This window comes from Sorex araneus, chromosome 3 (assembly GCF_027595985.1).
Source record: "Sorex araneus isolate mSorAra2 chromosome 3, mSorAra2.pri, whole genome shotgun sequence".
Lineage (NCBI taxonomy): Eukaryota > Metazoa > Chordata > Mammalia > Eulipotyphla > Soricidae > Sorex > Sorex araneus.
Window position 1 is genome coordinate 58,870,066 of NC_073304.1, and position 22,335 is coordinate 58,892,400.

General features: G+C 38.2%; 1 protein-coding gene across 3 annotated transcripts in view; it reads left to right on the top strand.

Moving 5' to 3' along the window:
• SEC23A (SEC23 homolog A, COPII coat complex component) overlaps positions 1-22,335 on the top strand; it is a 58,447-nt gene that overhangs the window by 30,320 nt on the left and 5,792 nt on the right. For all 3 annotated transcript variants that reach the window (XM_055133304.1, XM_055133306.1, XM_055133303.1), the window contains exons 14-19: positions 3,872-4,025; positions 9,688-9,765; positions 11,795-11,956; positions 14,726-14,812; positions 16,848-17,003; positions 18,821-18,886. In XM_055133304.1, the coding sequence (XP_054989279.1) occupies positions 3,872-4,025; positions 9,688-9,765; positions 11,795-11,956; positions 14,726-14,812; positions 16,848-17,003; positions 18,821-18,886 (703 nt within the window). The remainder of the gene's footprint in view (positions 1-3,871; positions 4,026-9,687; positions 9,766-11,794; positions 11,957-14,725; positions 14,813-16,847; positions 17,004-18,820; positions 18,887-22,335) is intronic.

Sequence of the window (22,335 nt, forward strand, 5' to 3'; positions counted from 1 at the left end):
TCAGTTTGCTCGAGTGGGCACCAGTAACATCTCCATTGTGAGACTTGTTACTATTTTTGGCATATCGAATATGAGGGGTACTCTTGGTAGCTTGCTGGGCTCTCCGAGAGGGACAGAGAAATTGAACCTGGATTGGCCACATGCAAGGCAAACACTCTACCCACTGTGCTATCGCTCCAGTCCAATATATGTAGATCTATTATATATGTATATATATAATATAGCACAGTAATTCATTACTTTTCAATTCATTTTGAAGTTCTTAGCTACTTTTACCAAACATTAGTTATTTAATTCATTTATGAAACCTTTATTGGCATCTGCTCTGTGGACTTGACACAGTTTTGTGGAGGATGATAAAGACTTGAGCATATTTGGTCAGCTATATGATGCTGTGGATTAGAGCAGCATTCAGATAATTCTATGGCAAAGAGCCATTTGTTATTGTTTTTGTTTTTGGCATTGCTTGGTACTTACTCGTGACACTGTGCTCAGGAACCACTCCTGATACAGGACTCAGGACTGTGTGTGGTGCCAACAGTCCAACCAGGGTCAGGCATAGTACAGTTTAATTTGACCATTCAAAAGATTTACTTAAGAAAATAAGTACCAAATTGAGGGATAGACTTTTCAAAAATGTCTTAGAAGGCAGAAAAGGTGTTAGTAATCAGTACAGATTAAAGGAGATTAAAGAGACATTACAACAAAAACCACTAGGTGATTTTGGATAAATTTCTGTCATAAAAAAATTTGCAGTGGAGTATATTTTTCAGACAATAGGAGAAATCTGAATACGGTTTCTATATAGGATAATGTTAGTGTTTAATTTCATGACCTTAATATTAACCAGGTGTATATGAGAATTTTATTAATCTTAAGAGATATGCACTGAAGCATTTAGAGAGAATTTTATATCTCTCACTTACTCTCAAAAAGTTAGCAAAGGGGCCAGAGTGATAATTACAGCAGATGGGGTGTTTGCCTTGCACTCGGCTGACCTGGTTTCTACCCCTGGGTTCTATCCCCAGCATCCCATATGGTTCCCCAAGGCTGCCAGGAGTAGTTGCTGAGCACTGAGCACTGCCGAGCATGGACTTGAACATCTTCTTACCCCCTATGCCCCCCTGTAGAAAATTTTAGCAAAAATAACAAAGTGTGTGAAGGAAGGAGAATGATAAACAAATATACTACTGATTGATAATTTAGTTGATTGGCTTTAGGAGCTTATTTTACTAGTAAGTTTTTATGTTTAAAATATCTTAAAATGAAAGTTAAATTTGGTTGCTCTTGTGAGAGCAAGCTTTCTTATGTGAAATTTCATAGGCTTTCATATTTTAAGATGACATATAATTTATACGGCGACTTGGAGAGATACATATTATAGTGCCATTTGTATCATTGCTTTTCACTAAAGTACCCATCTTTGCACATTAACTTACCTTGATATTTTTTAATAACGAGAGCTTACATTTTTCTTTATTTAATACAAAATAGTTATTTTTGAGTTATGTAAAAATGGGCTTAGAAATGTGTACTTGTTAAGTGAATAAATTATGTGAAAGTAAAGGACTTAGATTCCTAAGAAGGTTATAAAAAATTAACCCTTTTCTATGTAAATAATCTTGATAATAGAACATTTGTTTTTAGACTAGTTACACGAATCTCTTTGAAGTGAGTATTGGTATGCCAAATTGGCAGAAGACAGATTTTATAATGTGAGCAAGCTCTTTGAGCTCACTTTCATAACCTAATTTCAAATTATGGCAAATTAAGTTTTTTTTAATTAAATTTTTTTTATATTTTGGCTAATTAAGTTTTAATTAGTAAATTCACAAGTACTTTCAGTCTTCTTTTCAAAAGAAAAATGTCACCTTTTCTGTCAGTTTAAGTCTGTGAACTTGGTCACCCAAGTTGGGAAAATACTGATTTAAATTTTTAAAAAAATTTTGCAATAACATTTAGAATAATAGTTTTAACTAGACAAATGGCTCTCGAAGTCTTGACTTTAGAACTTGGAATCACACGCTTCTCAGAGCAATACCAAGAGTGGTCCCCTAAGTGAATTTCAACTCAACTATTAGTATAATTTGTGTGCTTAAATTGCATTAAAAAGAATTTAAGGGGCTGGAGCGATAGCACAGCGGGTAGGGCATTTGCCTTGCACGCTGCCAACCCAGGTTCGATTCCCAGCATCCCATATGGTCCCCTGAGCACCGCCAGGGGTGATTCCTGAGCACAGAGCCAGGAGTGACCCTGTGCATTGCTGAGTGTGATCAAAAAATAAATAAATAAATAAAATAAAATATCTGCTCATGAGAAGTTTAAAAAAAAAAAGAATTTAAGATTACCGATTCTTGTTCTCTTGTCCTTTCTTACTCTTTTCTGTCTCTTACTGAACTGAAATAATTCATAGTTACAAGTCATCTGGAAAATATATATATTTAAAAAATTTTGGCGGGGGGCATACCTGGTAGTACTTGGGACTAATAACTCCTGGCTTTGTGCTTAGGAATCACTCTTGGTGGAGCTTGGCAGGATTATGTGTGTTCTTTTTTTTTTTTTTTTTTTTGGGTCACACCCAGCAATGCACAGGGGTTACTCCTGGCTTTTCACTCAGGAATTACTCCTGGCGGTGCTTGGGGGACCATATGGGATGCCGGGGATCGAACCCAGGTCGGCCGCGTGCAAGGCAAACGCCCTACCCGCTGTGCTATCACTCCGGCCCCTATGTGTGTTCTTTTTTTGACAAATAATTTTAAAATATTTTCCAGAAGGGCCAGAGAAATCTCGTATTAGTTCTGCAAACATGTGAATTTAATAAATTTCTATTTTTCATTTTATGTTAAATTAATTTTTAAACTAAATTTTCTGCTTACTATTCTTTTAGTTTGTTTATTAACAAGAAGAAAGGAACATACGGTAATTTTAATTAGGTAATTTTAATTCTTATTACTAAGAATTGAATTAAATATCACCAAGAAGATTTATTCTGGTATTTTAGTCCTTTTATTTTTATTGAAAATAAAAAATTTTCAAAAAATTTTATTTTTTTTTCCACATTGGAGAAATATACTTTTTAAAGTGTGAATTAAGATGTGTATCTCTGTTTGTGCACATACCCATAATGTTGTCTTTATCATCAGGTAAATATCTTAATTTGTTTAGAGAGCTCATCTCTCACTACATATTACCTAGGATGGTTTTATTGGTTGGATTATATTTTCCTGAAAAGTAATAAACAGTATCAGTGATTTGTAAAAATTGATTTCGAAAAAAAAATTTTTAAAATCGCTTTTGGGCCACACCTGGCAATAGTCAGTGGTTATTCCTGGTGCTCAGGGGACAATATAGGATGCCTAGAATTGAAAATTGGGTTAGTTGCATGCAAGGCAAGTACCTAACTTGCTGTACTATCTCTCCACTCCGTCTCAGCCTGTTAATTGCTTTTTTTTTTTTTTTTTGGTGGTGGTGGTGGGGGGACGCACACCTGGTGATGCTCAGGAGTAACTCACGTACTATTTGTCTTAATCCCAAATTTGCTTATTTATTTTTTTTTTTCTTTTTGGGTCACCTGGTGATGCCTGGGTTACTCCTGGCTCTGCACTCAGGAATTACTCCTTGCGGTGCTCGGGGGACCATATGGGAGCTGGGAGTCAAGGGAATCGAACCTGGGTCAGCCTTGTGCAATACAAACGCCCTACCTGCTGTGCTATTGCTCCATCCCCCAAAATTGCTTATTTTAAAGAAATATTGGGTCTTGAAGTATTGGAGGAATTTTTCTGTATTTCCAGATTTCAAATCTGTGGTATTCAACCGTGGTGTCATAAATATTATAAATTAGCATTTCTGTGCTTTTTTTCCTTACCTTTAGCTGGGCAGATGCACAGACTCAAATCCAAAACATTGCTGCATCTTTTGACCAGGAGGCTGCTGCTATTCTTATGGCCCGGCTGGCCATATATAGAGCAGAAACTGAGGAAGGGCCAGATGTGCTTAGATGGCTAGACAGACAACTCATTCGACTGGTAAGAAGTAAACATGTGGTTTTCTAAATCTGTATCTTCTTTGTAGTAAATATTTTTTGTTGCTCCCTCTCTCTCTCTCTCCCCTACTTCTCCCTCCCCTCTCCCACACTTTTCCCTCTCCCTTACCCCACTCCTCCCGCCTTAACCCCCGCCTCCCATTGAACTATACACAGTGGTGCTTAGGTGCTACCTGGCTGGCTTGGTGCTGGGAGGTCACTCTTTGCAGTATTTGGGACTATGTGGTTCCAGGAATCAAAGCTGGAGAGACAGCTTTGGTTAATCTCTAATTTTAAAGTACTTAACAGTATAGCTAAAATACTATGCAAGGTACTTGCTGAGAAAGGCATGGTAATGAAATAGTAATAAATAGCAGAATCCTTTTATCTCTTCCTGTAAGCTAAAATTCTTTACCTTAGAATTACAGAGTGTAAATTATATAACCAGTTCTTTTTTTTTCTTGTCATATTTGGTTTTAGACCATATGTACCTAGAGGTGTTCAGGGGCTCTTTCTTGCTGGGTGTCCAGGAGACTTAAGTGACTCAAGAAGCACTGGATTCTTGCTGCAAATCCAAGGCAAATCAAATCAGCACTTTGAGTTGCCTCCCCTCGCAGACTCCCCTCCCTCCCTCCCTCCCTCCCTCCCTCCCTCCCTCCCTCCCTCCCTCCCTCCCTCCCTCCCTCCCTCCCTCCCTTCCTTCCTTCCTTCCTTCCTTCCTTCCTTCCTTCCTTCCTTCCTTCCTTCCTTCCTTCCTTCCTTCCTTCCTTCCTTCCTTCCTTCCTCCCTCCCTTCCTCCCTTCCTCCCTTCCCTCCTCCCCTCCTCCCCTCCTTCCCTCCCCCCCTCCCGCCTGCCTCCCTACCTCCATTTGGTGTTCAGAGTCTACATCTAGCAATGCTGGGATTAGCTTCTTAGAGTGTATAAGCAACCATGTGGTGCTTGACATGAAATCTGGGCTTCCTGCATGAAAAGTATATCTCTCCTGCCCTCTTAATTTTTTTGACTAGTGTTGAATAGTTCTAGATTTGATCCTAAAGCACTGTAACTGTTTTCTTCCTTTTCCCTTTTACATATTTTTCTTCATTGTCACTGTTTTAGTTTTCCATTTTTGTTCTCATAAAAGGTTTTTGTTTGTTTGGTTTGGGGGGTGTCACACCAAGCAGCTTGGGGTCTCCCTGGCCTGCTTGGGGAAACACATGGTGCAAAGGATTGAACCTGGGCCTCGAACAGGTAGAGCAGGCAGACTAGCCCTTTGAGTTTTCGCACAGCCCTTTAATAGAAATTTTAAAGAGAAAATGAGAGGTAAATTAACATACAAAAATATAGATAATTCTTGATATATGGATCTTCTTTACCGCAGTCTGTGTTAGAAAGCTAGCGATAATGATTTTCTTTTTTTTTTTTTTTAACATCAGGGGCCTGTTAATTTCATTTGTTTGGGGGCCACATGTGGTAGTGATCAGGGGATCATATGGTGCTGGGGATTGAATCCAGGCTTCCCAGGTGCAAAGCTTGTGCTTAGCCCATGAAGCTGTCTCTCCGGACCCCATTAATTATGTTTTGACCTAGAGTACTTAAAGTTCTTTTATTTAAGTTCCACATCTACTTAGCATGCCCTGACTTATTTCCCTGAAAGTATTTTTTCAGGGGGCTAGAGAGACAGTGCAGTGGGTAGAGCACTTGATTTGCATGTGGCCAATTCGGATTCTATTCCTAGCATCCCATACTGCCCCTAAGCACCACCAGGAGTAATTTCTTAGTGCAGAGCCAGGACTAAACCCTGAGGATTACCAGATAGAACCCAGAATCCAGAAAAAAAAAAAAGGAAAATGAAAATACTTTTTCAGTTCACCAGTTCACTATAGTTCAAGCATCTCTAGCAGCACTTGGGTGTGATCCCCAAAAGCCTACCAACCAAATAAATGAAATGTTACTTGATTCAAAACAAAGGAATGTCAAGTCAGTATCAATGATGACAAGCTATTATCTTTTGCAGAATTAATTTTATTAAGCAGTGGGGTGGTAGTTAAGGGGACTGTGAGGGAGAAGGAAGAGGCAGACTTAGAAGTGACATAAAGAAAGCTCATACTTTTATAGTAACATACTTTTATATGTTACTTAATCTATACAAAAAAATTACTCAGATTGGTAAATAAACAATCTAAACTGTCTCCTTGGGAATTTTTTCCCTAGTAGGAGTTCTCTTTGTCTAGATTGTCCAAGGTTTAAAAATTCTTGGACAAGCTAAGAAAAAAAGAAGTTAGCTATTTTTGTAGCATCATCCACAACTTAAAAAACAAAAATTTCATTTTCAGGACTGCTTTATACCAGCACCTCCCTGTGGAGAAAGCAATGTTACGATGAAATGAGTATGTCATTTTTAACAAGTAACAAAACCTCTCAGTCAGCCATTGCTCAGTCATTATACCAATACCAACATAGTTCGTTGAACAAGAACTCTTTGTTTCCAGACAGGAAGATAAAACATTATTTTGACCTTTACTTGATTAAGAGAGCAAAAATAATTCTTGAGTTTCACTATCATTTAGAAATTGTCATATGAATATGGTGAAATCAGTTACCTTGTCAACCTGAATAGAGAAAATTGTTAATTTTTTTTAGCTTATTACATAGTCTCTTTGACATTTCACAGGTTATTAGTATTCTGGCATATAAAGGGGAACCTTTCCAAATTCTAAGACTATTTCTTGTCCTAGTATTTTCTTACTAAACATACTTTAAGTGAGGTATTACTTGCTTCTCACCAACAGTGTGACTTCCTTTTTTAGGTAATAATGGTGTCCTAAAATAGTTTGCTTCCTAAAACTTTTAACTGAATATTACCTTGTTTCAGCAAATACTTTGTTATTTTGACAGTTCTACTAGTTGTTTGAAAGAATCAGCATCTTTATTTGTCAAATGACTGTGATTTATAGTAAAACATGTATTTCATTTTGCTGGAACTATTGCTACATTTGTAGGATGTCACATTTGACACAAAATCAAAGCACAATTAGGATGATTGATCCATGAATGCCGCCAGTAAGTGGCATTTTTATTATAAAGGAGGAACTTTTTTGTGTCCCTTGTTGTACAAGTATAGTGAACTGATACAGAAAATTGTAACTTTTCAAATTTCTCTCTAGACTTATGCTTAGAAGTTTTCTTTAAAAAAATCTCACAACTCAACTTACAAAATAACAATTTGTTTGATATGTTTGTACAAATACAAAATATAAAACAATTGCCTTGTAAAGATCAAAGTGAGTTGCACTTAGATTCTCACAATGTAATTCACTTCAAAAATACAGTTCTTCTGTTTTTAAGATTTGCAACAGTAGTGAGATTTTGAGGCTAGAGGAAAGGTGAGTCATGGAATAATGAAAATTTTACTGTCACACCAGTATAGCTTGTCTGTTCCCATAAGCTATTTGGTAGCCATTTAAGATTAAGTTGGTGGAAATAACATGTCAAGGTGACTGCATGTTATCAGACTTCTGACACTATTTTTTTTTTTTTTTTTTTTGCTTTTTGGGTAACACCCGGCGATGCTCAGGGGTTACTCCTGGCTTTGCACTCAGGAATCATTCTTGGCCATGCTCGGGAGACCATATGGGATGCTGGGAATTGAACCCGGGTCGGCCGTGTGCAAGGCAAACGCCCTACCCGCTGTGCTATCATTCCAGCCCCTCTGACACACTTCCTATGCAAAACAGTTTTCATTAGTTATCAGTGATAGCTTCCTTGGTGTCAAAAAGTGAAAATGAATTACAGAAGAGGATATAGTTGTATTATATACTGCTATACAGGGATCAAGGATCTCTAAAGAAACTATTAAAAAATAAATTAGAAACTGTCTCTTGCTGTGGCTGGTATGCAGAATTAAAAAAAATTTTTTTTTTTTCCTTTTTGGGTCACACCTGGCGATGCACAGGGCTTACTCCTGGCTCTGCACTCAGGAATTACTCCTAGCGGTGTTTAGGGGACCATATGGGATGCTGGGAATTGAACCTGGGTCGGCTGTGTGCAAGGCAAACGCCGTACCCACTGTGCTGTTGCTCCAGCCCCTCAAAAATAAAAATACTTTTTAAGACTGGAGCAATAGTACCGTGGGTAGGGTGCTTGCCTTGCTCATGGCTTACCCGGGTTTGACCCCTGGCATCTCATGTGGTCCACTGAGCCCACCAGAAGTGGTTCTTGAGTACAGAACCAGGAATAATTTCTTTCTTTTTTTTTTTTTTTTTGCTTTTTGGGTCACACCCAGAGATGCTCAGGGGTTACTCCTGGCTCTGCACTCAGGAATTACTCCTGGCGGTGCTTGGGGGACCATATGGGATGCCGGGGATCAAACCCGGGTCGGCCGCGTGCAAGGCAAACGCCCTACCCGCTGTGCTATCACTCCGCCCCCCCAGGAATAATTTCTGAGAACCTCCAAGCATGCTCCCTGGAAAACAAACAAAACAAAGAGAGAACATTTGTTGCCACGTTTATATTTTAATGTTGCATTTTTCTGCTTACTTATTTTATATTGAATCATGTTGAGATACAGTTACAAAGTTTTTGTGATGGGTTTCAGTCATACAATGTTGCAACACCCATCCCTTTCGCCAGTGTGTATTTCCCACCACCAATATCCCCCTTATCCTTCCTGCCACCATCTGCACCCCCAGCCTGCTTCTACCCCCAGCCTGCCTCTACCGCAGGCACTATTCTTCTCTCTCTCTTTCTCTCTCTCTCTCTCTCTCTCTTTCTCTCTCTCTCTCTTTCTCTTCCCCTCCCTCCCTCCCTCTACCACCTCCCTCCTTTTGGGCATTATGGTTTGCAATAAATATACTGAGAGGCCATCATGTTTTGTTTTTTTTTTTTTTTTGCTTTTTGGGTCACACCCAGCGATGCTCAGGGGTTACTCCTGGCTTTGCACTCAGGAATTACTCCTGGCGGTGCTTGGGGGACCATATGGGATGCCAGGGATCGAACCCGGGTCGGCTGCGTGCAAGGCAAACGCCCTACCCGCTGTGCTATCGCTCCGGCCCGAGGCCATCATGTTTGGTCCTTTACCCACTTTCAGCACACATCTCCAATCTAGAGCAATTCCTTCCAACCATCATTGTCATAATGGTCCCTTCATTATTCCAACTTCCCTCTCTCCCAACCCTTGAGTCAGGCTTCCAGCCATGGACCATTCCTCCTGGCTTTTTGTTTCTACCTTCCTTGGGTGTTAGTCTCATACTATTTTTTTTTTTAATCCCACAAATGAGTGCAGTCATTTTGTGTCTTCCATTCTCCTACTAACTTACTTCATTCAGCATGATCCATTTATAAGCAAATTTTATGACTTCATTTTTCTGGCAATTGACTGTTGTCATTTTAAGGTACAGCCCTAGAGGGCACACGTGAGAGTTTGGCCATTATATGAGATCTTTGTGTCAGAGATACTCTGGGTACAAAGAATTTAAATTCTCTTAAGATGAGTTGTTTGCTTCTGAAATAAAATGTATTTCTTTGATTAAAATCAGTCACTTCATAATATTTAAAAGAATATTCTAGTTTTGTTGTATATCAGGTATCTGGTTCCTAAAGAAGATAGAGTATATTATAGGTGACAGTCTTGGCTCTGTGTTGGGAAGGAAATACATTGCTAGTAACACAATTTTATTTTACTTAGTGTCAGAAATTTGGAGAGTATCACAAAGATGACCCAAGTTCCTTCAGATTTTCAGAAACTTTCTCCCTTTATCCACAGGTAAGTTGATAAAAGGATCATGCTCTTAATAGTGACGGTGACATTGGACCTCATTTTAATTTTTGCCTTTTATTATTCATCTTTTGGGATGGTATTATGTTAGATTATTCTTTTGGTTAGCTGAGTGTTGAGATAACTAAGAAATTATTATGCTATGAATAGTCAGTGAAATTATAGCATTAAATTTTTTAAATTTAATTTTATTTGTATAAGGTTGCTCACAATAGTTTATTACATCCAGTATTCCAACACTAATCGTACCGCCATTGCACCTTATCCACCACCATTATTTCAAATTGTCCCAGCCACCATTCAAGCCTACCCTTAAAGCAAGCCCTCAATAATTTATTTTGTATTGTTTGTTATGAAAAATTCTCTAAAAATGATCAAAAAGGGTTTTCTAAGAAGAAAGTGTGTGAAGTTTGAGTATCTCACCCTGGAGCCATTGAGCCCTTATGTAAGCAATTACTTTGTGTGCTAATATTTTTATTTTTATTGAGATTGGTTGCCTTCTACCGTACATCCTATCCAGTGTGTGTTACTCCTGGTACACCAGTGATATAGAGTATGAGAAGTCCCTCTGGGAATTCTAAAATTTTAAATAAGGTGGTACAGCTGGAGTTACATTTTTAACTGGATGGTGACTTTGGGGTCTGAGATATCTCTGCAGCTTGTTGATCTCTTCCGAGTTTATTTGTGAGTCTCTGGATCATGGCCAGTTAATGAGCTTATGTGGCACCAGAGGCAGTTCATGGGTGTGACTGCCAGATCCCCGGAAGAACAGGGAATGGGGGGACGTTGCCCATCCTCGACTCTGAGAACCTGGAGATTCTGGTCGCTAAACCCGTATACCTGAGTTTTTAAAATGACCCACTCATGGATGAGGCTCGTCTGAGCCTGCGGAGATCATCCATGATATGGCAGCAGTTGGGTTTTGGAGCTTTTCAGCATCTGGGACTCTGTTAGGGCAGGTGGGGGGACTCACCCACCCCACTCCCAGGTGCCCTGGATATGAGGTTCAACCTGGCACAGGGTCTGAAGGCATCTCTGTAGCTTATTGATCTCTCCTAAGGTTTATTTGTGAGTCTCAAAATATAGTATTTTTATGTTTTACTAGTAAATTAGTAGTTTATAAGTGGCAAATAGGAATTTAGGGACAAGTAACACCTTATGTATTAAATGAAACTGTGCTTATGTTAGGTCCTTTATGGTAGTAGGGGCCTCCCAAGCAGTGCTCAGGAGAAGCAATGCTCAGGAGGACCAGTGGTTCTCAGGCAACTGGGCTGGCAATTCAATGCAAGGGCCCAAGGATGCTGTGCACATTGGGCCCTGTAGTGCTGGCGATACTTGGGCCACCCTGGCAATTCTAGGGCCCCCTGGTGCTATATTCATAGTGACCATATGGTGCTGGGGATGAAACAGGCTGGCTAGGCATGAGTCCTAGTCACTATACTATGTCTCAGACCTCTCCTTAAAAAGAAAAAAAAAAAGCCAACTTTGGGACTGGGGAAAGAGTATAGTGGGTAAGCCTTGCATATGGCTTACCCGGGTTTGAACTTTGGTACCCCATATTGCCCACCAAGCTTGCCAGGAGTAATCCCTGAGTGCAGAGCCAGGAATAAGCTCTGAGTACCACCAAGTGTGACCCAAAAACCAAAAAGAAAAAAAAAAAGCATAAGAATTTTCTAAGTGCAGTTTTGGGGATTTATACAAAACAGATGTTTTGTTAATCTACTTTTAAATTTTTTTATAGTTATTTCATAGTGGTAATGAGTATTCAAGAGACCCAGAATAGTGAGGAATGAGAGCAAAGAATGTGGTTAATTGACCATCTTTTAACATTTGCATCAGAAAGTTGTCCCTGTTACAAAAAATCATGACCAAGAACTTTCTAAAAGGCAGGGGGTTGGGGAGAGAACTTTCCAGAGGAATACAATTTGTATTGTTGAGTTATAATCAAATTCTTTGTGACATTAACTTGTACTGTTAGAATCAGCTGAAATTATCATATATATTTTTTATCTTGTAGTTTATGTTTCATTTAAGAAGATCTCCGTTCTTGCAAGTTTTTAACAACAGTCCTGATGAGAGTTCATATTATCGACACCATTTTATGCGTCAAGATCTAACCCAGTCGTTGATCATGATTCAGCCCATTCTGTATGCATATTCTTTCAGTGGGCCCCCAGAGGTAAGAGAGGAGGTTTTGTTATTGCCATGTGTGCCACCAGGAAGCTGAAAACAACTAGCTTTTCTTGAAATACAATTCACGATCATGATCACGAAATTCCGTTGATCGTCAAGTTGCTCGAGCGGTTTCAGTAACCTCTACATTCGTCCTATTCCTGAGATCTTAGAAGCCTCTCTCTTCTCAGCTTTCCCAACGATGCCACATTGGAGGCTCTTTCAGGGTCAGGGGAATGAGATTCAGCTGGTTACTGGCTTTGGCATATGGATACACCATGGGAAGCTTGTGAGACTGTTCCATGTGGGCAGGAAGCTCTCAGTAGCTTGCTAGTTTCTACCAGATGGAAAGGTAGGTTATAAGATATCTGGGAGCTTGCTTTTAAGTCTCTGGATGTTGGCCGTTGATGAGATTACACACACCTGGGTTCCTCTGCCGGTACCTTCATGCATGAGGCCTGTCCGAACGTGTGGAGAGGGGCCTTGAGCATGGCTGTGGCTAGGTTCTGGTGGTCTTTGGCCACCGGGAGCTCTGCTCGGGGCAGGGAGGGAAGCTGGAGCCCATCCCCTCCTAGGGGCCCTGGGGAAGACAGCCAGGCATGCGGGCAAGAGACTCTCTGAAATACAATTATTAGAATTTAATTAGAGAGTAGTTACCTTAAGTTGTTTATATATTAATTGAAAATACGTGTACTTACGATAAGCTAAATACTGTGCTAGACTGTATTCGGACATATACTGAAAAAATAAATTCAGTGAAATGTGATTTTTTTTCCCCTCAGTCATTTGGTTAATCATCTCATTTAGGGCCTGTATTTATTATTGTTATTAACAATGTCCAGAGGTATTGTTGCTTCTAGAATGTATAGATAGTTCCAGAGTGTCATTTCTGACAGGTTACTTTCTCTAAATAAAGCCTCTGGCTTTAGTATATTCTCATTCTCTTCTAATATTTCCCTCACTTTACCCGGTAGCCCAGACGTTGGTGCTGTCGAGATGTCTCAGTAGGTGTGGGTGGTAGTGACTCTTGGACTCTCCCTCTCACTGGTCTTTCAAGCAGTTCGAACTATTGAGCCATTGTCCAACTCCCTCTTCTAGTCTCCTTTTAGTAAGATATAATTGATCATAAAGATGTATATTTAGAAAAAGTAGCAGAGTCATCCATTTACCCTTTGCAAATTGTTCCACTTAATTTTATCTATTACTGTGTAAATTGTTCCACTTAATAGTATCTATTATCAGTAAGAATTTTTTTAAAATATTCTTCAGTTAAAATGATCTCTTGCTTCTTAAAAGTAACTATTTTAATGCAATGGGTCATAACCATTTCAATGAATAGGTCAGGATAGAGAAAATATATATTTATTAATGAGCCTTTATGATGTCCTTATTTACTATTTTGAAAAAGTAGTGGGTGAATTTTTTTTTAATAATTAGTCCTATGGTTTCTAGGGAAAGAAGTATTTTGTTTGAGATATATGTCTTTATTCAAGTTTTGATAAATAATTGGTATACATTATTCCTTTTTACTTTACTTGGCTATAAATAAAGAGAAAAAATGTTTTCTCCTTGTGATTGTATGAGAGCTCTAAGATTTAGTCTCTTAACTTTTGTATATACATAGCAGAGGTAGTTATATTTGTCATCTGTACATTGCATCCTTCATACTCGTAGCTGGAAATTTACACTTTTTTAGATGCTTTCGTCCATATATCCCATTGCCCACCCTCCATTTCTGATAGCTTCAATTATCACAAGTTATCAGAATAACTCTCTTCCTATAAGGTCTTTTTTTAGGATTTCACATATAAAACATTTATTTATCCTTAGGAAAATTACTTTTATGATACTTGATCTCATAGTTCTTGGATTTAGGAAAGTTTTATGAATACCTCTTCTTTTTATTTTGTTATAATGCATGTAAATTGTAGATGACTGAAAGAGCTAGGATAATGTTTAGAAGAAATTGGCATCCTGTCATCCCTAGTAGAATACCTACTTTTGTCAAAATATAACCTTTCATTTAATCCACACATCAGTTCCATCAATTTATTTTCTTAAGACTTTGCTTACACCTTATTTTCTAAAAACTTTTCTCTTAGAGTTGCACTCTTTCTTGTTTGCATCATTACTTTATCTTTATCTGGATCATTTCTGTTAATTTAGAAACCTAAATGACACTTAAGCAAAATTTGACATTATTATAATTGACAGCTCAGTTTTATTCAATCCTCTTCACAACTAAAGACAGAAAGGTTGTTCATAACATCAAGAGGTATTCTTATATATTTATTTATTTATTTATTTTGGGGGGCCATACCCAGCAGTATTCAGCGTCTCTCCTGGCTATATCTGAGGGGTATCATGTAGTACCAGTGACCAAACCCAGGCCACGTGCTCCAGTACTTTGAGCTATCTTTTTGGTTTTTATTTATTTGTTTATTTTATTTTTTAATTTTAAAGAAAAAATTGATCAAGAGTTTTTAAAGGGATGGGAAGAGGGTATAGTGGGTAGGGTGCTTGCCTTGCACATGGCTGACCCAGGTTTGATCCAGGCACCACATATATTCCCCTGAGCACTGCCAGAAATAGAAATGGCCCCTTGAGCTCAGGGCCAGGAGTAAGCCCTGGGCACTGTCAGGCATACCCTCCGGTCCAAAAAAGGTTTTCATTTATAGTATAAAAATTCAAAATTTAAACATATTTTGAGATTTATTTTGTGGCTTTAACTAAGTAATTTCCTCCTCTAATCGAGAATGTTCTTTTTTTGTATTAGCCGGTTCTTCTTGACAGCAGCAGCATTCTTGCAGATCGTATTCTTCTCATGGACACATTCTTCCAGATTTTGATTTATCATGGAGAGGTAGGAATTTATGTTAGTTAAAGTCATGCACATGGGTGAAATCTTTTTAAAATTTTTAAATAATGGAAACTTTCTCCCTTTGAATATATGACTGTTTTCTTTGTTACAAACTTTTTCTTTCATATATCTAATATCTATTAACTGTATTTATTTGTACTACAGGATTTTAGGTTTCAGTCATAGTCTGTTATGGTTATTCTGTCCATTTGTGCAAACAGACGTGCAAATTATTTCAAAAAGCATACTTTGGGGGTTTAGCCTTAGTCTTGAGAGATGGGAAAAGGGTAGCCTTTGCCAGTGGGTGGGCTTTCCTTTATTTTATGTAGTAACTTTGAAAGTTTTCCACACGGGGACTGGAGAGAGAGCTTCATGGGCTGGAGCATATGCAGGAGGTCCAGGTTTGATCCCTGGCACCTCAGGTTCCTCAGCACTACCAGGAGCACCCCTCGAGCACTGAGCCTGAGGCAGTCCTTGAGCACAAGGGGTGTCGCCCAACAGCAGCATCGGCAGCAACAGTGTTCGGATTACTCCCCAGTGTGCAAAGGCTCTTATAAAAAGATTCCATGTGATCTTGAAAACTCAATTAATTAAGAAAGCTAAATGTATGACATCACTTAGTCGGAATGATCAACTGAAAATGTGAGGAGCTATTGAGCATTTATCTAGATGTTGAGTAGAACCTTGTTTCTGCATGTATTTATTCAGCTATTTCGGAAGTTGTTTCTGTATAAAAAAACTACTCTGGAAGCTCAGGAAGGCGCAGCACTTCTTTTGTTTTGGTTTGGGCCACCCCAGCATGGCTGGGGACTGGCGGCACTTGAGCTGGTGGTACACAGGCCTGAAGGCTCAGTGCCCACAGCCCAGTGTGTGGTGGGCGCATGGGGTGTGGGTGGAGGGGCCTTGTCTGCAGGGCTCTAGGGGTCAAACTTACATGCAAAGTGTGTGTTCCAGCTCTTTACCCTATCTCCTGGCCCCCAGAGGTTCTTTTTTCACAGACCCACATTAGTAGTTTGTGCAGATTTATTTTTCTATTTACATTTTTAGTATTGAGTTTTTCAGTGTTTTTTCCTGTTTTTTTTTCTACGATTATTTAGATTTGCCCTGTAATAGTTAAAGGCACTACTGAAAGTATCCTTTAATACTATCCAGACTTTTGAAAGCTTGATTGTTGTTTTTTACTTGAACAGGTACTGTCCCCTGTGTGTTTTTTTTTTTTTTCAATGGTGCCATGGCTGGAACCCAGCTCCTTCTTATTATACACATGAAGCCTGTGCTCTGCCACTGAGCCACATCCCTTGCTTAAACCCTTGCTTAAAATGCTGTTTTTTAAACGTTGATGCCTGTGATATAACACAGCTAGTGTTCTTGTGTTAGTGATTTTGACTTACTCAGCTTGCTAATTAAGGAGAAAAAAAAGAAGGCAGATGATTATTCCTTTATTAAATGTAGAAATATAAGAAGATATATAGCTATACATTGACCGATTCAATTACCTCAGAAACCAAATTTTTGAATGATTTAATTACATATTTTTGCAGCTATTTATTTAACTGAAAAGTTCTTCCCTGTGTTCTACAGATATTTTGTTTCTATAATTTTATGAAGTTTTAAATGTTATATTGGTTGAATGTAGCTTTATTAGCAAAGATTTTAGGGGGTCAGAGAAATAGTATACCAGGCAGGGCATTTGCCTTGAATTATGCGAGACCCACGTTCAATTCCTGGCATCCCATAAGGTCCCCTGAGCACTGCCAGGAGCAACCCCAAACACAGAGGGGGAGTAGTTCTTAATCATTGCCTGGTGTGACCACCAGACCAAAAGTAAGTTATATAGATAAAAGAGAACAAATACATCTACATAGTACATACATCTATTCACTCAAGAATACTAAACCTAGTATTGTTAAAAATTTTTGAATTAAATGCATCAGTGTTCTATAATTTTAAAACTGTTTCCTTTGGGCAAAATATTCTTTGTATTCTTGGATAAGTAAGAACTTAAAAATAATGATCACTTTAATTATTTTCAAATTAGACCATAGCACAATGGCGTAAATCAGGTTACCAGGATATGCCTGAATATGAAAATTTTCGCCACCTTCTGCAAGCCCCTGTGGATGACGCGCAGGAGATTCTTCACTCCCGGTTTCCCATGCCCAGATACATCGACACTGAACACGGGGGCAGCCAGGTAGGGGCTTTACTCTGTTTTTGTATTTATTTGTTGCCAAATTTATAATTAGTTGCTTTTGTGTGCCTTCTGACATTCACGTGAGTGAACTGCTCCATTTGGCAAATGGAAGTGGGAGGAAACAGACAGGAGGCTTGCTTTGCCCTTGCCTTAGGTTTGAGTGCAGGACAATAAAATTCCTGACTGGTTCCTGAAATTTGGCAAGTTCTGCTGTCTTCTGCCTTCATTTCAGCTCTTACAACAGCCAAAGTGGTGTTATCATGATATGCCAGCTTTAGAGAGGGAAGACATGTACAGCTTGGGAAGTAACTTGGTGTACTTTATTGAAAGCTGTTATTTACTGATAGGGCTTATGAATGTGAAGTTTGTGTAATGCTTTTTTTTTTCCATTTTTCTAATTTTGTAATTTTAATTTTAAAGACAGAGTCTTGTGTAGGAAATCATTATGGTATTATAAAAAGGTTTTGGGAATTTTTAGAACAATAAGGATTAAATAAGATCTCTATACATATAGGATCTGGAGTGATAGTACAGTGAGTAGGTGCCTTGCAGGCAGCAGACCTAGGTTTGACCCTAGCACCACATATGGTTCCCCGAACACTGCCAGGAGTGATCCTTGATCACAGAGCCAGGAGTAAGCCCTGAGTACTCCTGGATGTGGTCCCTAAACAAAGACAAAAACCAAAACAAAACAAAAACAGAGATATGTACACATCATCCTTCTTTTGAGTTATTAGTAATTATAGGGTATGTTTACTTAATTGTACCTTGAAGACAGAGAATGTATATTGTGTATTGATATATCATGCAGATATATCATATGTCTTGCAGAGTATTAATAGTAACTATCATAGTATTAATAGTAACTATCAGTAGCTGTTACTCAGAAATGATAATTATTTTCAGGGTTTTGCTATACTTACATAGTATATACTTAAATACTTCTATATACTTATATAGTATTTATTTTCATACTATATAGTATGAAAATAAATATACTAAATATAAAATAAATAGAATATAGTATAGGAGCTGCCATGTATTTGCAAAGTTTATGCCTTGTCCTTTAACACTACTTAAAGTAGTGGTAACACTAACTAACACTATTTGTATCTTATATTTTATAGATAAAACAATAAAACTTAGGAATCACAGTAAACGGAAGAATTAGGATTTGAATCCATGTTCTTGCTCTATAGCTAGTGGTGTTACATTAAATTGCTTGCTTACAGAGTAGAAAAGATTTCGTATGTTACAAAGTGTCAAAAACTGTGATTACTCTCCTTTTTTAAGTAACTTATGACTCGTTCTTACATGAATGTCTCATGAAATGTAATACTGTTTCTTTTTATTCTGGTTACCATTTTCATGTTAAGTCATGGGGATAATAGGTAAAATTTGTGTAGGTTCTCATGGAATAGCCAGCCTATAGCTAAAAAATTTGAGAGTCATTATTTAAAAGAATTTACAGGTTTTAGTTTTTATCCTGTTCTGGACTTTCAACATCTGCTGGTACATCAGACCAACTATTTAGTAAATGTCACAATGACTCATCATTGTTGCATGCATTAATTTTTTTCATGCATAAATTTTATATTTTGACTTGGCTTATAATGAATATTATCATAAATAGATGATTTGAGAAAAGTTGTGTTTATTATTTTTAATATATAGTAATCTTCATATCTCAAACTTTAGTTCACTCAAAGATATATTGGATAAAATAAATAATTTTATATGGCATAATGTATTTGTTCAGTATATGATTAACTAAATCTATTTTTGATGTATAATGTTATTTCTGCTTTATTTTAAAGGCTCGTTTCCTGCTTTCAAAAGTCAACCCTTCACAGACTCATAATAATATGTATGCCTGGGGACAGGTGAGTATAAATGGCAGATATTGGAAATTATTTCTGTGTTTATAGATTCTTACTGAGTATGTATTTGGTGACAATTTCTGTTATAAAAAGTAATGGAAAATAAGAATAGTGAATACAATTAGTATTCATATCAAATTGAACCTTTCATATTGCAAGTTTAGTACTGTATCTCTGAGACAAAAAAGCAATAAAAATAGTATAGGATGGAAAGAGATGATTTTGCCTTAATTCTACGTCATGAACCATAAAAAAAGCACAATAAGTCAGGAGAGATCAGGAATAATAGTTGAGCAGGACAGATTGAAAGCCTACAAGTTATTATTAATTTCTCTTAATTTCTTAGAAGTCTTAAGACTATTTGGTATAATGTATCAACAGTTATCAAGTATTCGTTATGCAGGACTCTGTATTGGTGATTTAACCCAGTGATCATCTGCATTTGAAGAACTACAAATAGACTATTAAAAATAACATACGTACCTGAGTAATTAAAATACCAGGCAAATGGGATGTGTACTTTTAGGGGGATGTATAAAGTGGGTTGGAAGAGGAAGGTGGGGGCTACCCACTATCTCTGCAGTGGGTAGGGAGCTCGCCATGTAACCTACCTGGGTTTGATCCTTGGCACCACATATGCTCCCCTAAACCCTCCAGGAGTAGTGATGCCTGAATGTAGAGACAGGAGTAGGCTGGAGTCTCCTCCTCACCGCCCGCCCCCACCCCCAACAACAAAATATAACAAAAGAAAACAAAAACCCCACAAACAAAACTAAAAGAAAAGGAAGAGCAGAAGAATCCACTTGGTGGCAGCAGGAGAGAGTATAGTCTAGTGAGTGAACAGAAAAGCAGCACAGAAAAGGGACATTTACTACTAGAATGGTGGTTTGGTAAATAAATAGAACTTTCATGAGGAAGTATCATAACCACTGTGGTGGTTAAGCATTGTTAACAAAGCAGAGCATTTTTTGCAAAAACAGAATGAGAAGATCCTCTAACGTGGAAATTTCCGTGTTTGGTTATACACTGAGTTAATAGAGATGAATGTTTCTTTCGGAGTGTGTGTGTGTGTGTGTGTGTGTGTGTGTGTGTGTGTGTGTGTTACTCAGCTGTCCTTTGGACTTAACCCTGGCTCTGTGTTTGGTTATACACTGAGTTAATAAAGATGATATTTTGGTTATACACTGAGTTAATAGAGATGATTTTTTTCTTTCGGAGGGGTGTGTGTGTGCATGAGCACCATACTCAGCTGTCCTCTGGACTTAATCCTGGCTCTGTGCTCAGGGATTACTCTTATTTCTTGTAAGCATTTTATAATCAGCACATCCCAGTTTTTTCTTAGCTCTTCCATACCATCAAATTATTCCTGAAGTTCCTGTCATTACAAGGAACCCCATTGTATGCTCTTTCAACCCTCAAATCTTTAATCTCTAGTCATTTATGTTTTCTGACTTCTGCCACTAATTTTCAGAAGTACTTTGAAATGTCACACTTGACATCCCCTCCTCTCCCTGTCCCTAGCAAGCCTTGTTCCTATCTACATGAACTGTTGGAATTACTTGGACTCATTGTGTCAGCTTCTTCTTCCGTTCTGTCATTGATCAAATGGTCTCCCTCTGAGCACTTCATAGTCATCGCACTACTTGTCTGCTTCAACAGCTCCTTATTGAGTTCTAGAAACTCTTTATGTTGCTGTTGAATCTTTTATCCTATAAATCAAATGCATTTTTCTCTTTATTGCTCTGTCTTTTTAGTCAAACTGGATTTCTTATACCAATTTGAATACTACGCAGGTTTCCATCTCTGACGCTCTGTCCCTGTCACCCCTGTAATAACTTGGTTATCCCTGAACACTGAATTCAGAATTCACTGCCTCCAGGAAACCTTTCTGCTGAGTGACTGATTGGATTTGTGTAATATCCCTAGCTTTCACTTATTTTTGTCCCTTTCATTTATTTATAAATTGCTTAAACTCACTGCCATTTTCATTTCTGACTTTCCAAAAATCTTTCAACATCTTATATTGAATACAATAGTTTTACTGAGGATAATGGTATAGGAGGTCTGTGAAAAAATTGAGGGTGAATGCACCTTTGTGATAATAAATTGGGTGCAAGATCTAAAAGTCCTGAAATGTGAGAGAGTTCTAGAGCAGGGGAAGGAACTTACTCAGGATTATGAAAAGGGAACATAGCATGGGTGAGAGAAAAAACTTGTGCTCAAAAAAATGGGTCATCTTCAGTTTCACTCAGCCTGTTTCACTCACTAGGGGGACAAAAAAGCCTGGTATAATATTATGTGAGAGGTGGGAGTATTGAGTGTGTCATGGTCAATCTTCATTACTCTTAATTCTAGTCAGCTGAGTATTATTTTAGTACTTTTTAGTACTCTGTGACTAAGTTTCCTAGAATATGAAAATGACTGCCCCTTTGATTTTTCTGGGTTTAAATTTCAAAACTGAGTTGTTGGTAGACTTATAAAGAACCCGTTGAATTGTTAAGAATGGAGAAACTTTGTTTGGGACTGGTAGTTAAAAATGCACACTCTGCAAGTTACTTCACTTTTTTTGGCTTTCTTTTCTGTTACAAAGTTTAGAAATACTTGCTTGGCATGCATTGCAGTACTCAGTAGTACTATTAGTTTTCCTTGTTATCAGTGGAAAAAAATTGTTATTTCAAGTAGGAAAGAAAACTTATTTAAAAATTTGAAGTTTAAAAGTTTGAAGTTTAGGGGCTGGAGCAGAAGTGCAGTGGGTAGGGTGTTTTCTTTGCATGCAGCCAACTGGGTTTGATTCCTGACTTCTCTTTGGTTCCCATATGGTCCCCCAAGCACTGCCAGGAATAATTCCTGAGTGCAGAGCCAGGAGTAAGCCCCGAGCACAGCTAGGTGTGGCCCAGAAATAAAACAGAAAAGTTTGAAGTTCATTATTATTGCTGGAGTTAGTGATGTTAGAGGCACAATAAACAGTTCTTTCTCTGAATCTGTGATTTTTTGTTTGTTTTTGTGCCACACTGATGGTATGTAGGGCTTATTCCTGTCTCAGCTTAGGGATCACTCCTGATGGGGCTTGGGGGACCATATATGGTTCTGGGGATCGAATTTGGGTCTACTTTATAGGCAAGAACCCTACCTGCTATACTATCTGTCGGGACCTATGCTAATTTTAAATTTTATTTTATTTGGCATTTTGGGCCACACCTGGCAATGATCAGGGCTTAGTCCTGGCTCTGCACTTAGGGATCTCTTCTGGCGGTACTCAGAGAATTATGCGGGGTGCCAGGAATTGAATCTGGGTCACCCACATACCAGGCAAGTGCCCCACTCACTGTACTATGACTCTGGCCCAAATGGTCCTTTTTTCCTCTTGTTTTTAGGTCATAGCCAGCAGGGCTTGGGGGCTAATACCAGCTCTGTCTTCTCCTTGTGACTAAGAGGAGACTGCAGTGCAGGCA